The following is a 17,935-nucleotide window of genomic DNA, read 5'->3' on the forward strand; positions in this document are numbered from 1 at the left end:
ATGTTTGTATAATTACCAATATGCCATCACTAACACGGGAGTATTATTATCCATCAGATATAATTGATCTAACAGCTACGGATGCTTCTCACACTTCTCACACTTCTCACCTTAATTGTATTCCTCACACGGGAGTTTTTAACTGGCTTCTCATATTCTCATTTCTCATTCTAGCAAATTCATATATATATATATATATATATATATATATATATATATATATATATATATATATATATATATATATATATATATATAAAAGAAATAAGAAAATGAGAAAGCTACTAATCTCTTGACATATCATCTTGGTTTAAAATTCAAATTCCCTCCTCTTTTTATTCTTAACTTTCTCATATTTTAACAATGAAATGTGTTAGGATATTATTAGCTTTCTCATTTTCTCATTTCTCATTCTAGCAACTCTCTCTCTCTCTCTCTCTAAAAAATGACCTGTTTGGTAGGTTGTAGGTAATTTGACCTATTAAAAGAAATACTCCTTTAAAGTCGACTAATTTTGAGTTAATTGAAAAGTTGGCTTATTTTAAGCTAACCAGGGAAAGGTTGGCTTATTCTTGACAAATTTTCCAATAATTTATTCTTACAATACTAGCATTTAAACATTATGCGCATTGGTTTTTTATTTTTATGATGCAACATAGACCTAGTGCAGAATCCCAAGTAAACATAGTAATAATAGACCATTGCTTCAAGTCTCCTTTAAAGCCTCGGCGACCCAGGCTTGGGGTGATCGATGACAATGTGGTTATAAGCATCAAGAGTCAGAAAATCATCCAGCTCTGTAGCAGTACACTGGTTGGTAAAAAGGGTGCAGGCTTCCTTGTAATTACCAGTCTGAAACTTCTCACTTCCAACCTGTTTCTGAATTCTCTCCATTTCTTCCTCAACTACGCGAGCAAAGAGTTCCGGAGTGACCTTAACTCCAAGCCCATCCCCGTCTAACTCGGCCCTGTACTTGAGCCACTGCCAGTTCTGAGCCCTGCTGATCTCTGCAGTAGCAGCATCCTCCATCAAGTTGTACAGAGGGACTGCACCTGACCCTGAAAGCCATGCTGCTAAGTACTGAATTCCAACTCGGGTGTTGAGCCGGAGCCCTTCTATGGTACGAACTCCTTCAGGTAGCTGCAACAGATCCTCCTCTGATATGGCAGAAGCTTCTGGCCGGGGCGCAGATTGGATTTGGTTTGGGGCATCGCCCATGTTGGGGTCGAAGGCTTCTAAGATTGGTGGGATTAGGCCTGGGTGTGCAGCCCAAGTACCATCATGTCCTGCTTTTACTTCTCTCAACTTGTCCAACTTTACTAGCTCCATAGCCCTCTCGTTTGCTTGTGCATTGTCCCTTATAGGAATCTGGGCCGCCTGTTCATTAAAAATACGCATTTGTTACTTATAATTTTAGATTGAATGTGTTATGTGTAAGTAGTGAAGCGAATTGGACAGTCATCGTGATCAGACGATCTTACAATAACTTACTGTTATAGTGTTATACCAAGGAATTTTTTACTTTTAAGGAAAACTTGGAAGTCTCATGCTATGTTAGTGTAAAACTTCAAAAGTCATGTATTTGAAACATAGAAAAACAGAAGTGCCAATGATATAAATATAGAGTGGTTATAACAGTTCCAGTAAATGAAGACTAGTAATGTTTCAGACAGGCGAGAGTAATGTTTCAGACAGACGAGAGTAATGTTTCAGACAGGTGAAAAGAGTACATACCATGCCTCCCATAGCGTGGACACCACGCTTGTGGCAAGTGTAGATGAGAAGATCGGAATAACTTCTCATGAAGTGTTGGGACATCCCAACCTGAACACGGTCAGGTACAAGGCGGTCAGGGTGAGATTGGAAAGTCTTGATATAGCTGAAGATGTAGTCCCACCTCCCACAGTTGAGCCCTACAGAGTGGTCTCTCAGCTCATACAATATCTCATTCATTTGGAATACTGCAGGAAGTGTCTCTATGAGTACCGTCGCCCTAATACTTCCTTTCTCTATTCCTGCTATCTTCTCTGCTTTCTCAAACACATTGTTCCATATCTTTGCTTCCCTGTGTAATTGAACAAAGTAGTTAACAAATTAGCACATTGTACAAGCATAATTGCATAAACCAAGAAAGTGTAGCTGGAAAATGTCTAACATTTGACTAGCAATAGGAGTAAGACATCTAAAACACATTATACAAGTATATATCAACAGAGTGAAACAGCAAAAAAGTTTTATAACCTAGTAAATCGAGCAAGACTCGGGTACTATCTAGCATTCTAGCCTATCTAGTGAGCTAATAACAGGAGTAACACATTAAAGAAACTGTAAAAACATAGCTGCATATACAGCAATGTGGCAATGTTTCATATCATTCACCTGGAGTGTTCCATCTTTGGGAGATAGAAGAAGGGGCCAAAGCCATCACCCTGCACTTGGCGGAATTTGGCAAAGTTGTGGTAGAAGTAGAGGCCAAAGTCGACAAGACAGCCAGTAGCAGGCTCGCCGTCAATCAGAATATGGGCTTCAGGCAGGTGCCAACCGCGTGGGCGGACAAAGAGCTTAGCAATTTGGTCATTTAGTTTATAGACTCTATTCCTAGCTTTGTCATTGAAACTAATTGTCCCATTCACAGCATCTCTTAAGTTCACCTGTCCTTTCATCAAGTTCTCCCAGCTTGGTGATAATGCATCTTCAAAATCAGCCTGCATTTATTATAAAATCAATAATTAACATCACAATATAATTAACCTTATTTGTTCAGGCATGTTACGGAGAATATACAGAGAATTATTACAAGTGATACTATTATCCAAAGATAAACAAAACATTTAAGGAAGTAAATAATCTACAACAAATATTTATATATCTTGTATACTGTCTTACACACTACACATAATCAGAGGGACTTTAAGAGTGAATCTCATCCGAATCAAAAGATTCATTTAGCTTCAAAGTGATTTTGCTGTTTGCAGGATTTTAGAAATGAAGCAGCAAACAATATAGTGGATATTCTGCATTTAAACAGGGAGTAAAAGAACAGGGGAAAAAAGAGGTGTACAGCACTAATCATAGACATAGAACTATAGTCTCAGACTATTGTGATCTTATGTCCAAAAAAAAAAAAAAAAACTATTGTAATCAACTCAATCTGACTCATACCCAATTACTCAAATAAAACTAATTGCTATCAAATTTACGACTGAAATCGAAATAGGCCAACATAATTGATGATTGATTAAGCCACATAAATTGATTAATAACAGTATGATACAAGTCTATGTAAAACCAAACCAAATGATTAATCGTCACCCTAATAGACATAAATCAATTTAATCCCCATTCAAACTACTAGTAAATTAGCTGTACTTAATAGGATGATGCGATGATCAATTTCCTAGTGTAGTCCAAACATTACAAATTACTAATCAGCTAATAGGTTTAAATTCAATTATCTTTAATTTATAAAAAATACAGAAAGTGGATCATAAACATGACACAACAGTTGTGCAAATCAGCAAATATAATTGTGACACATATTTGAAAGTGGTAATATATCATGCATATATCATCCATAATCTTTCAAAATAAATGAGGAATCAAATATAAAATAAAACAATAACTATTGTATATACATAGTAAAATCATATAAATTATTGACTAGAAATTAGGATCAGATGAAATGGTAACATATCATAAGGTTGGAATGCATACCATAAAGACTTTAGCCCCAGAATTAAGAGCATTAATGACCATCTTTCTCTCAACCGGACCCGTAATCTCAACCCTCCGATCAGCAACCGCAGGTGGTGGTGCAGCACACACCCAATCCCCTTCCCTGATCATCTTAGTCGAAGGATCGAACCCCGGTAACGCCCCACTATTATACTTAGCCTTAGCCTCCTTCCTACACTCCATAGCATACTTAATATGGCTCCTAAACTCCCTTTGTAACTCAGCAACAAATAGCAAGGCATCCTTAGACAGGATTTTCGCAAACTCGTCGTCGTACCTTCCTCTTACATCCACCCCTTCGGGCACCTCGTACCGATCGGCTTCCGATCGGCCGGTAGCCGGATAATGATGTGTTGTTCCCAAATCCATGCTTTTTCCTTGGTAAATTCCTAACCCCCTCAAAACTTTTATTTATGTATTATGGTAACGTTTAGTATATAGTTTGTGTATAATGAATTGGTACACTGTACTATTATTAGTTGTGATGTGCATTTATATATGATAATGGATTGGATATGACAAATGACAAAGCACGATAAAGATTAAAGATATTATCGTATCATTATTTATGGGAAGTGAGTTAGTGACAGTGGCATTTTGTGCGTAGGATAGGTTGGATGATTAGAATCTGACGCAAAGACTGGATAGATTAAAATATTATGGCCAATATTGCCAATTTTGAATTTTGTGCTTGTAGCAATTGCCTTGGTTAGGGCAATTTCTGTTACCAACATGGAATTCCAAGGTATGTGTTTGTTTGATAGTCCGGTCGATGGGCTGAAACGTGCCCCAACGGTGTATTGGTTCGCTTTTTGGTCGACTAATAATAATTTTTAAAACCAACGATATACATTTCATACTTTTTTTGTTTTTAATTTAAAAAATTTATTTATTAGACGTAATCTTGATTAAATTAAACACTTCAAAGTTGGACCACCAATATTTACAAATATGTCAAATGAAAAATGTAGTGACATCTTGTTGAAATTGTTTTGATTAGACCCATTGAAGAGGAGTACAAGTTAATGAAGTTATCCAATTGCACAAAGTAGAAATTCCGAAGGGCTTAATTGAGTCAATTCCTGGAGTTAATATAAGATTGGGGGTCTTACTTTTCACATTTTTTACCTTTTGGTACTTGTGATTTTTTTTTTTTTCACCGTTTGGGACCTATATTCCTTTTTCCGTCCAAAAAATATACAAAGGTGAGTTAAAAACTCATACCCTTGGTTAAAAACTTAATCTCTACCTTATAAAAAGTATAAAATAACTCTTAGAAACAGTGTGCTACCAACTATACCCTTAAAAATGTGTATTTACATTTTTACCTTCATTAATATGTTTACTTCAATGATATTTTAATGTTTTTTCATTGAAAATATCATCAATGCTTTTTTTTTAATTTTTTGAATAAAAAAAACTTCTAATGCTTTATTATTATTATTATTATTGAAAAAGAAAAACAATTGTATGTACGAAGAGACTATTTATTTTTACTCCTTCGTGGTTGCTCTTCTTATTTACAATCTTGTCGTCCTTTAATTAGGGCTTGCAATAGGGGCGTTCAAAAAAACCCGACCCGGTTGTCCCGTCCTGATTACCCGATGACCCGCAAAAAACACGATGGGAAATTGACAAATTTTTCTGTGTTTTTTTGGGTCGGGTACCCGTCCCGCTAAAATAGTAGTTTCGTGGCCCGGGGCATGGGACAGGCTTTGCTAATCTCGGGTACCCGGATACCCGTTAAAAAAAAAAAAAAAAAAATCGTTAACCAGCCCAGTCTAAAATGAATCAGGTTTAGATCCAAGCTTCATAAACTTCATCTTTGCCAAAATTAAACAGCACCCACCAACTAAAATCAAAAACCCAAAAACAGAAATCTGGGTAAAAATGAAAAACAAACTAAAGATCAAAGTAAAAACTAAAAATGACCCTCCTTCAAACACCTTCTTCTTTCCTCCAAACAAAAGTTTAAGAGAGAGAAAGTGAAAGTGAAAATGAAGAGAGAGAAAACAAAAGTATAGTAATTGATGAAGAAAAGGGAGGAGGTTAAGTTGATTATGCTTCCTAACAACGTTTTCTTTCTCTCTCTCTCCTTTTGCCTCACTTGCTGAGTGATGGGCCGCAACCCACTGAGTTTAGCGGAAATCGCCTCGGACGACAATGACGATCTAGGGTTTCGGTCGAATCAACGATCGGATCTCTTTTCAAGCGCGCTCATCCTCTCCCGCACAATTCCGACGCTTTGAAATTCACCGAACATCAATTCTCAGTCGCCGGCCACCGTTTTCGCTCTCGTCGAAAATTGTTCCAGTTCAAAGGAAATACGTTGATTTATGCCGTCATTTTGCTTGTAGTGTTTGGAGAGCTCTATTACTTCCATGTTTAGGCAAGGCGGTGATGCCGGTGAAGCGTCCACGCGCGGGTTCAGGCTTAGGACTGGTTTACGGTTTGTTTAAAAAAAAAATAAAATAAAATAAAATCCGGTTACCCGTGTCTCGTCCCGGATAATTCAGGTACCCGAATTATCCAGGACGGGACACGGATCGACTTATCAACTACCCGAAAATCCGGGTACCCGGATCTGAACACCCCTAGCTGGCAATCCCTAACCCAACCCGAGAACACGACCCGAACCCGAACAACCCGAATTCGACCCGATTTGATCCAAATTTCATATTTCGTAATAATATTAGGTTCTACACAATTTTTGATAGTTTCTAAGCATAACCCGAAATCTGACCCGAACCCGACCTGCTGACCCGAATTGTGACCCCTACCTTTACCTGCAACTATTGTTTATTAGGTTTATTAAATTTTGAAATGTACATCTGTTTGATGGTACATAAACAACGTTATGGAATTGTGAGTGAGATTCATATTAAATAGTGATATTTGAGCAGATGTCATCAAAAGGTATAAAGAACTTAAAAATCCTAAAATCAAGGGAAATCAGTGATAGAAAAAAAAAGCTGGTATTATTTATGGGAGGGAAAATGAAGGAATTTAAGAGGAAAAATATAACTAATTGGTTATTGCTTTAGTATTAGAAATTAGATGGTAGCAGCACATTTAAGAATTTTCATCTTTAAGTTTTTAGCTAGCAACATTTCACATATTATTACTTCGTATGACTTAAGCTCACCAAAAAAAAAAAAATTCTGAAGAACACCACGCTAGAAATATTATACGAAGTATTATTGAAACATGCAAATCAAGTAGGAGTTATAAACTAACATACAATTGCCCCTTAAGATATGAAGGGATAATAATATGATATGAAGGGATGAAAATCAATTAAATATGTTTGATTTGCCTCAAAAAAAATATATTATTTGATAATAATCATGGAATAATTCTTTCAAACTTTAGAGGATTTTAAAAAATAATCGTCACAAAAGATTTTGGTGGCTTTCAATCCCTTCTACAAAACCACCACATAGCACATAAACCAAATAGTACGTTTTAAAACTACCACCCAAACTTAAGGTATAAACACAAGCCAATATAACTTCTCTGCCAGGGCTAGCCCCTCCGAACGCATCGCGGGCGTAGGCCACCCTAGTCTCTCAAAAAGTGCAATTATGCAGGTAAAAAAAATTATATATATATATATAAAAAAAAAACCATTAGTTATTGCTTCTTCAACAAAACACTCATTCTCAAAAAACCCACTTACATGGTGTTTTGTCAAAGCAAAATTAATGGGTTATTATTATTATTATTATTATTATTATTATTATTATTATTATATTATTATAGAAAAATAACAAAAACCTACAAAGTAAATCGATTTACAAGAAATTAGTGGGGAGTCGAGATACAATCTGGGCCCCCACCCCTCTAGTTATAGCAAATCCGATCCTGTTGAAGATGTGAGCAGCTACACGAGCACCGATATCCTGAGTCCTAGCGAACGTCTGAACCCACTTCAGTAACGCAACAACATCCTTATCTAATTCCCCCAATGAAGAAAAGGAGAAAGGAAGAAAACCATAGCCAATAGCCCTGCAACGCCCCATACTTGTCCCACTTCTGTTGAGCCGCAGCCAACACAACATGACCAGGAACGAAGTTAGACAACCCAGATTGTGTTAAAGGAGAAGATCCCGTCAAGTCAACATATACATCAAGTCCTCTGTCCTAGGAATAAAGCAACACATCTACTGGTCGAAGAGTCCCATCGTTCCCTCCAGTCAACCCTTGAGCAAGCATAACACGGTGTCGAAATGGAGAACAAAGGAACACCCAACTGGTAGCAAAGAATACAATGGTAAGTCTTACCATTCATAGTCTGACCAAAACTTGATATTGGGGCCACTCGCAACCAAGCAAAAATGTGATCTCCCTGCTAGGACTTCCATAAGGCAACCTGACGTAGAGATAAGGAGAAAGTGGATTCTGCAAATGTAGTGACCTTCGTGAAATATATATCTGCCAATTACTTCATGAGTTTGGGGTTGCGATCTCACTAGGGTTACTCATAAGGTCAGTCTCACAGTCCTATTAAAAAGACTAAGAGCACCTTCGAAGGCCTAACCAAGACCAACAATACCAGAATTGCGAAGAAGCGTAGCCTGAAGACTAGTATACTGCAAGCGCGACGCAAGGAAAGCATAGTGCCGAACATCACCCGCTGAATAAACACCCGGTCCACCATAAGCAAAAGGTAATGTGGCAAGTCGCCATTGCCAATCACCAAAACCAGGCCCGGAAGAAGTTACAATGCGCTCCAACGAAACCCGAAGGGCCACATCAAAAGAAATCTAGGCCGCTTCAAAAAGACGAGGGGGACAAGTTCGCATAGCAAAGTAAAGTTTTGAAACCCCAGTACACGCACTAAGTAGTAACAACTCACATTGGGGATCATCAAGCTTAGCAACAACATCCATTAGCACAATGGTCTTAGACACTCTCTGCGAAACAAGCTCACCACAGAAAGAGGAATCCGAACTGACAGGACCACCAAGTAAATTAACACCATGCACAGGTCGAGCAATATCTGGAGGAAAGACACCTACGAGACGGCTACGTAGGTCCTTTGTGGGAAAGAAAACTTCCGATTTCTCATCGTTGATGTTTCGGGGTTTTCTGATGTCCTGCGGGAGAGTTACAATTCCGGGACTGGTATCCTTGCGCCTGTACCTGCAAAACAAACGGATGCTCCGGATGATTGGAGATCCGCCTCCGACGGTCAAGTTAGTACTTGATTAAGGAGTAATTAATGCGGAAATTATAGTGATTGGGTCTCTCTAGGTGAGAGTGTTTAATGTGTGTAATCTGTGTTTTTTTGCGTAATCCCCCTTAATGAGGATTAAGGGAGGTATTTATAACCTCGGGAAACGTGCCAATCTAGGTTTAGGTTAACCTTGGGCTGATTGGGCTTCCCTCGGAAGTTGGGCCCAGGTGACCGGTTATCCCAGGTGTCATGGGAAGGACACGTGTCGTGTCGTAATTGGTCCATAGTGGACGGATCATTGCTTGACACGTGGCAGGCTCCTATTGGCCCATGTGACGGACACATGGCGGAACCTGATTGGTCCACTTGTCAGATGGTGATTGGTGGGGAAAAATCCCCTAATCATTTTCCCCTCACAGGTGGCACGTGACTGGTCACGTGTTACCTGTGACAGGTATCGCCCTGTAACAGGCGACGGCCTGCTACAGGTGTCACTCGGCGAGAGGCCGAGAGATTCTCCCGCCAAAATTTTGAATTCTGGAAGTGACCCTTCGCCTTCTCACTTCACCTATATAAAGGAGTGTTGACTTCGGTCATTTTCACACTTGAAAACTTTGAGAGAACATTCGGACCCCTGAACTTGCTCTGACATTTTGGACCCTTTCTGCCTACCGCCTGCTCTGACAAGCCGACTACAAAGGATTTTCAGAACTTCATCAATCGTCACTCGTTCAGGTAACCGTCGGTTCTCTTACTCTTAATTTTCTCTTTACTTTATTCTTTTTTGAAATGGCACCACGGAAGCATACGACACGACCTAGGTTAGTGATCAGCCGGTCACCTGGGACGGCTGAATCTAGGACTAGGAGTGCCGCCTGCCCTTTTCTAGACCCATCTTTGCCCTTTATACAAAGTCCGACTGTATCTGTGTCTATGCAGAGCATGATGGCCAGAACAAAAAAGACTGTCAGGATCTCAAACTCAGATGGCTCCTCCCACAGGGTGCCGATTAGTGAAACATCTAACCAGGCGCCAGATGTGGAAGTGAAACAAAGCGGCTTGAAAGCCGGCAATTCTGAGGGAGGAGTCAAAGTGACCCCTTCCCATTTTACAGTTGACAATTCTACATTCTCTCCTGCTCCTTTTAAAGGAGAGGAGGCGGGCCCCTCCGGGAGAGGGGAAGAGTCGTCCTCTTCGGACTCGTCAGAGGACGATTCCGAGTCTAGCTCTTCTGGCCATGCTTCTCTGGACACAGAACAGAAAAAAAGTCGCCTACAAGAGGTGAGGCTTTCTCACGCAGTTGAGAAGGGGGACGATTGGGCGGAGCCATCTGCCTCTCACCGAGAGCAAAATACCCCCTACTACTGCACGGTACCTCGGGGCCGGATCACAGCCATGCAAGAGAAAGTGGAGAGCTTTATCGCAAACCACACAATGGGCCCCGGCTTTTTAGTGTTCGTGCCGGATCCAGAAAACACCGTCGTCTGGTCGGCTGGTACCAGTTATGATGGCGCCTGCTTTGGCTGCTACGAGGCGGCCATCAAGGCTGGGCTGCGCTTCCCACTACATCCGGCTGTTCAGCGGATCTTGGATGGGTATGAGTTGGGGTTATGGTAGTTAGCCCCGAACTCCTAGGTCAACGTACTCGGCTATGTGGCCGGGTGCGAACTGCACGGGGTAGAGCCGAACTTCGAGGCTTTCGCCCACATGAACTACCTCAGCCGGACCCCTAAGGCAGGCGGTACCTGCTGGTATCAATTGACGAGCCACAGGGGCTACCTCATGACGAGAGGTAAAGCAAACAAATGGAAGGACTGGCGGAGCACCTTCCTTATCATTGAGAGTTCAGACACAGAGCTGAACAAGCGCTTCAACAGGTGGAACAGGAATCCGCCCCTTCTTGCAGGCGGCCGCAGCATGCCGCCTGTTCCCCCCAAGGCTAAGAAAGAGATCCTAGATAAAGGACTCTTCAAAGTAGAGTCGAAGGTGAACTCTACTTCAGGGGTACGAGAGCAAGTACCCCTGCACTGCGTCCCGAGCTTCAAATGGCTCTACGACGAGTACTTTTTGGCCGCTTGTGGCCTCAGCAGTCGGTGCTCAAGAGGTAGCCGGCCTGTCGAATACTCTGTTGTTCCATGCATTTCGTGTTATGACTTTTATTAACTTTGCTATTTGTTTTTGCAGCGGACGACATGAGCAAGATTACCGCCTCCAAGACTGCGGCGGCCATGTTGCAGGCCTCCATCATGCAACAGTCTTCAACCGACTCCCCCAACAAGGGGGCACCCTTGGTGGGCTTCGAACCTTTCACCCTCTCTTTGGAGTTGTGTTTATGCATATACTGACTCTTTTCTTCTTTTTTAGACGGGCGCTCTAAGAGCTTCTTCTTCCCAACAGCCGGACCCCAAGGCCCGGAGGACGACTGTTGCGAGCTCTCCTGGTTCTGCCAGGAAACATGTGGCGGCTGAGAAGCAGCCGGCCACTTCTTCTAAAACTCCAGCTGGGCCACCTAGAAGTATGAATTTATCCTTGTAAATTTTAGACTTGCTCCCTTCTGTACTAGGTCTAATCCGTTTGTTTATGCTTGATGCAGCCGGCCCTCAGGAGCCTGACTTGGTCGAGGTGGCCAAGTCTATGATCAAGGCCGTTCCTCCAGCTGAAAGGGAGGCGGTCAGGGGTGTCGGCACCCTTGACCTAGGCGGGATTGCAGGGGTCCTTGCTGAGGTATACTTAGCATATTTTTGAGTATTTGAATTCAAGGACGCCTGTTTTCTTTTTTGTTTGGAAACTGACGCCTGTTCCCCTTTTTACTTAGGCCCTGCTCCGAGTGAACGGCCTTCGCAAGCCGCTTGACCGGAAGAACAAAGAGGTAAAGGCTGCAAAAGCTATGGCCGCCTCTGACTGTGATAAGGCAATGTTTCAAATTGCCCAAAATGAAGTTCTGACCATTGATATTCTTTATTATCAGGCGCAGGCTACCGCCGCTATCCGGGCTCAGTTAGAGGCGGCCCAGAAGAGGAATAGCAAGCTGAAGGCGACCATCAACAACCTCAAGGCCGAGCTGAGACCTCTTCGCCAAAAGATGTCCTCATACGAGACCTTGGAGAAATCCTTGGCGAGCGTAAAGGTACGCCTGGTGACCCAGGAGAAGAGTCTTACTCAGGAGCTCTCGGAAAAGGCCGAGCAAGAAAAGAAAGAGCTGGTCCGGAAGATGATGGAAGACTCTGCTCAAATCCAGCGCATGACTTGGGGCCGCCTCTTCCCCAATGCCGACTTTGCCTCATGGGAAAAAACGTACCGCCAGTGTTCTGATAGATATAATCAAGAGATCCTGGCGGCTGCTGAGGAAGAGGCGTTGGAGGAGGAGGAGCAGCCGGTAGTGGCGCTTGTGCCGCTTGGGGGTAATGCATCAAAGAAGGATGCAGCTGAAGCCGAGTCCAGCAGGAAGAGTGCTGACCAGGCGGCAGCTGCTAATATTGAAGATCTGCCCCCTTCTTAAGCTTTATGTCTTCTTTCCACGGCCTGCGTGCCGTTTGTTTGTATTTACCCGGCCAGGGGGCCGGGGCTCTGAATATTTTGCCGGTCTTTAATGACCGGCTTCTTTTTAATGAATTTTTTTGTTTTGCTTCAAATTTGTTCAAGTATTGAATTATTCTGATATCCAATTGTACACTATACCGACTGTTTTACATGGCCGATAGTTGCAGACAGGTACGGATAGTTAGTCACGCCGCCTATGCCCCTGGACGACTGGTTGTCTGTTTCTAGGCTAGATGATCAGTCGGCCATTTACCCAATCGGTATTCGAACCATTTTAAAGACTGGATCCCCTTTAGGCAGGCGGTCCTGTCATTTGTAAAATCAACCAAGTAGGGAAATTGTTTCCTACTTGTCATGCTTTTAGGCTAGAGACTTTAGGTCGTCTAGGTTGACTGTATGAACACCTTTTTAGTTTCAAACTAAAATTTTTAGGGAGTGACCAAGTAAACATGATTGTTACCTAGTCGCCAAGTAACTGAGTAGTAGAGGTATTAAGCGGTGGGTACCGGTTGTCCCCCTTTATTCGCCAATGTTTGTTGGCTTTTAACTCATAGGTTGTTAACTTAGCAGGAGTAGTGGTTGAGAGCCCCTGTTTTCTAAAAACAGGCGGACGACTCATACCTTTTAGGCTCCATACTAAGTTTGAGAGAGTGACTGAGTTAACTTTGGTGTTACTCAGTCGCCGTCACTCCTGCTTGAGTAGTAAAGGTACCAGGCGGCGGAGGCCGGCTGAACCTTTTGATTCACCAATGTTTGTTGGCTATTAACTCAAGAGGTACCCCCTGCATTTATCCCAAGTAATACAGGCGGTCATCTGACTCAGATGCCAACTGCTACCACTTGTTTGGTTAGTGATAGAGTTATCCTTGTCTCAAAAACGGCTACGTGGTTGCCCTTGGGGTCAGTCGTATAGGTGCCGTGTAATTAGTTTATAGAGCAATGTTCCACCCAAAAGGGAGCTGCTCTCTGCGACGAATTTCATCCGGAAGGATGCCGCCGAGCGCCTGCTATGATGTTGGGACAGGTCGTATTAGTTTTGAAGATTGGATCAGTTGGCTTGGCGCCTGGTCTGATCATTCGGCCTGTGGCCTTGGTTAGTTCTTGGTGAACGTAGGTGCTAAGTAAAAGGAGGGTAGCCGCTTGTTTAGGCACAGGGTCGGCCAGGCCCTGATCATTTTTAGTTAAGTATAAGGGGGGTGGTTGTGTGTTTGGAACCAGTCGGCCCTCTTCTATGGAGAGTAGCCGACTATATGTCCAGACGGCATGCCCCTATGGTGATAGAGTAAAATATTCAATGGAGAGTAGCCGACTGTAAAGGTACAGGCGGCATGCCCCTCCGAAGATAGAGTAAAATACTCAATGGAGAGTAGCCGACTGTAAAGGTACAGACGGCATGCCCCTCTTAAGATAGAGTAAAATACTCAATGGAGAGTAGCCGACTGTAAGGGTACAGATGGCATGCCCCTCTTAAGTAAGAATAAAAACTGAGTATGGAGAGTAGCCGACCGTTTGTTAGTAGGCGTGCCCCTCTTAGTACAAAATTGAATATTAAGTATGCAAACTTTAATTAAGTAGCCCTTGACTATTTACATCATTCAAAAGAAATATTTCTTAAGATTATCTACATTCCAAGTTCGAGGCAACGGTTGTCCGTCTGGTGTTCCCAGACGGTAGGTACCGTCCCTGACCTCTTCACAGATTCGGTAGGGTCCTTCCCAGTTGGGAGTTAGTTTGCCAGACTCATTAGCCCTTCCAATCGCTTCCATTTTTCTAAGTACAAAGTCCCCCACTTTGAGTGGACGCCTGTGTACTTTTTTGTTGTATGATCTAGTCATTCTCAGGCGGTAAATTTCATGGCGCAAGACAGCATTGCCCCTCCTTTCAGGAAGTGAGTCTAATGCCAGGCGCATGGCTTCCCAGTTTGCCTCTTCGTCATATAGCATTACTCGAAGAGTCGGCTCGTAGTGTTCTATTGGAAGAACAGCTTCCGCACCATAAGTTAGGAGGAATGGAGTTTCTCCAGTCGCCCCTTTTTCAGTTGTCCTAATGGCCCAGAGAACATGTGGTAATTCATCCGCCCATAGGCCGCCTGCTCGTTCAACCTTTTTCTTGAGACCGTCTGAGATGATTTTATTAAAGGCTTCTACCTGGCCGTTGCTTGTGGACGGCCGACAGATGCAAAGTAGTGTGCAATTCCTTGGTCACCCAACCAGCTTTTGAGAACAGGCGTCTCAAACTGGGGACCATTATCAAAAACCATAGACATGGGAACCCCGAACCGAGTGATGACATTTTTCCAAATGAATGAAATTACATCCTTCGTCTTGATTCCCTTTACAGCCTCCGCCTCTACCCATTTAGTGAAGTAGTCGACGGCAACAAGTATGGACCTCCTTCCGCCTGTAGCAGGCGTATATGGACCCAGAATATCCATGCCCCACTTAGCAAACGGTAGTGGGCTATGAATGGTAGTGAGGTCAGTAGCCGGACGGTGAATTAGTTTGTCAAACCTTTGGCACTTGTCACATTTTTTTCACCATCTCCATCGCATCTGCTTCTAAAGCAGGCCAAAAGTAGCCCTGCCGCCTTGCCCGTTGAGCAAGCGTCCTACCGCCTATATGGGAAGCACAGTAACCAGAGTGAAGATCGTCCAGTATCTCTCGCCCCTTTTCTGGAGTAACACACTTTAAGAAGGGTTGAAGGTACCCCCTTTTGTGAAGTTCTCCCTTTATTATTTCAAAACTGGTTGCTCGTTTTTTCAGTGCTGCCGCCTGTTGATGATCATCCGGCAGGGTACCATTTGTCAGATATGCCCTGATTGGATCCATCCAGGTTGAGCTTCTGTCTAAGATTCCAATAGGTTCTTCCTCAATGCTTCTCCTCTCCATTACTTCCCAAAAAACAATTCGAGGAGTATCACAGGAGGCGGATGATGCTAATTTTGAAAGTGCATCCGCCTGGTTGTTTTCTGATCTCGGCACTTGGGTCAGATGGAAATCCTCAAGGGAGCCGACTGCTTGTCGGACCGCCTGTAAATACTTATCATGGCCGGATGGGTTGCTTCGTATTCGCCATTGTACTGACTCACTATCAATTGTGAATCGGAACAGGCGTATATTTTTCTTGCCCCTGCCGCCTTGCACATGCGGATTCCGGCTAGTAAAGCTTCATATTCTGCCTCATTGTTTGAGGCCTGAAAACTGAAGCGTAGAGCATACTCGTACCTGTCGCCCTCTGGCGACTAACATATGACGCCTGCTCCCCAACCATTTGAAGTAGAGCTTCCGTCCACATATACCTTCCAGACTTGGTCTGGAACTTGAGAGTCAGGAGGACGAGTCATCTCAACAATAAAGTCAGCAAAGGCTTGCCCCTTCACTGCTTTTCTAGGCTCGAAGGTAACTTCGAGGCTCTGTATTTCTATGGCCCATTTGATCATTCGGCCTGACGACTCCATGATGGTCAGTGGCCGCTTGATAGGTTGGTCTGTATACACGACGACAGCATGTGCCAAAAAGTAGGGCTTCAATTTTTTAACAGCCATGAGAAGTGCAAAACCAAATTTCTCCACTAAGGGATACCTCAACTCGGCATTTTTCAGTACGTGACTGACAAAGTAGACCGGGAGCTGACAGCCGTCTCTTTCAGCAAGGAGAACAGCGCTTAACGCATGATCAGAGATGGCCAGGTACATGTAGAGTACTTCTTTGGGCAAAGGGCTGACCAGCCTCGGCAAGGAATGCAAGTGAACTTTCAATTTCTGGAAGGCCGCCTCAGCATCCGGCCCCCATTCAAACCTTGCCTTTTTCTTAATTGCCTGGAAAAAGTATAGGCATTTGTCGCCTGATCGGCTTAGAAATCTTCCCAAGGCCGCCAGACAACCTGTTAACTTCTGAACCTCTCGGATGGTACGAGGCGACTGCATGTCGATGACCGCCTGCACCTTCTCAGGGTTCGCCTCTATTCCTCTCTGATTGATAAGGAATCCGAGAAATTTCCCAGACTCAACTCCAAAGACACATTTCTTGGGATTGAGCATGACATGGTGCCGCCTGAGTGTGGCGAAAGCTTCTCGGAGGTCCGACAGATGATCTTTCTGAAGTTTAGACTTGACAATCATATCATCAATATATGCCTCGACATTTCTCCCAATCTGATCAAAGAACAGTGTTTATCATTCGCTGGAAAGTGGCCGGGGCATTCTTAAGACCAAACGGCATGACCGTGTAACAGTATAACCCCTGATCAGTGACGAAGGCCGTCTTCTCCTGGTCTTTCTCCCATAAAGGAATTTGATGGAAACCAGAGTAGGCGTCCATAAAGCTCATCAAAGCATGGTCGGCTGTTGAGTCGACCAGGTTATCAATTTTAGGCAGAGGGTAACTGTCTTTGGGGCACGCCTTGTTTAAGTCTGTGTAGTCTACACACATTCGCCAGGTGCCATTCGGCTTTTTAACAAGCACCACATTTGCAACCCAGTCTGGGAAGTAACATTGCCGAATGAACCCTGCATCAAGTAATTTTTAACTTCGGCGGCTGCCGCCTGACTTCTTTCTTCGCCATGGTTCCGCTTCTTCTGCCGTACTGGCTTCTTTTTCGGATCCACGACCAGTTTATGTACCGCCAGATCAGGACTAATGCCTGGCATTTCATGGACTTCGAAGGCAAAGATGTCCTTGTATTCTTTCAATAGTTTGTGAAAGTCGTCACCCAGGTCCCTTAGAGCAGTCGTCCCAACCTTGATTGTTCTGTCAGGACGCGAGTCATCTAACATCAGGTCCGTATGCTCACCAGCTGGCTGAGGGCGGAATTCATCCGACCGCTCCTCTGCCAATGATTGTTATTTTCTGTCTTTTCTTGCGGCCCCTGTCTGGGATGCCTTTCTCTTCTTGCCGCCTGCTTCTTGAACAGGCGCACTCTCCTTGACATTGTCAAGGTCTATTTTTCCACCGCTCGACATAGTGGCCATAACAGTGGGCTTGACATCCGAGAGATAGCACTCTCGGGCCATCCTCTAATCTCCCCTTAGGGACCCGACTGTTCCATTATCCCTCTCAAATTTGAGCAACATAAGAGATGGGATTATAACAGCCTTGGAATTATTCAGGGTTGGTCGTCCCAGAATCATGTTGTAGGCCGAGAGTTTTTCTACTACCAGGAACCGGACTACCATGTGTCGCCCTTCCCCTTTTTCGCCCAGGCGGATGGGTAAATCCACTCGTCCCACTGGATGGACGACTCCTCCTCCAAACCCTACTAAAGGGTGGGATGCCGGATGTATGCAATCAGTCTGATATTTTAGTTTCGACAGACATTTGCTACTGATGAGATCTGAGGAGCTTCCGGTATCTATGAGGATTCGGCCAACTCTCTGGTTGGCCACTTTACATTCAATAACGATAGGGTCGTCATGCGGCCCTCTTACCCCTCCTAGATCTTCTTCAGTGATGACAATCTCAGGAAATGAATATTTGGAGGGCT

General features: G+C 43.4%; 1 protein-coding gene across 1 annotated transcript; it reads right to left on the bottom strand.

Annotated features, from left to right (window-relative positions):
* Positions 1-512: 512 nt before the first annotated feature.
* On the bottom strand, positions 513-4,233 carry LOC110739784 (malate synthase, glyoxysomal-like). The gene is made up of 4 exons (XM_021920255.1): positions 3,715-4,233; positions 2,380-2,705; positions 1,735-2,065; positions 513-1,377 (listed from the first exon to the last, which is right to left on the bottom strand). Exons 1-4 carry the CDS (start codon positions 4,102-4,104, stop codon positions 718-720), a joined length of 1,707 nt encoding a protein of 568 aa, XP_021775947.1. The 5' UTR covers positions 4,105-4,233; the 3' UTR covers positions 513-717.
* Positions 4,234-17,935: the final 13,702 nt, after the last annotated feature.

The sequence above is a fragment of the Chenopodium quinoa genome, unplaced genomic scaffold, assembly GCF_001683475.1.
Source record: "Chenopodium quinoa cultivar QQ74 unplaced genomic scaffold, ASM168347v1, whole genome shotgun sequence".
NCBI lineage: Eukaryota > Viridiplantae > Streptophyta > Magnoliopsida > Caryophyllales > Amaranthaceae > Chenopodium > Chenopodium quinoa.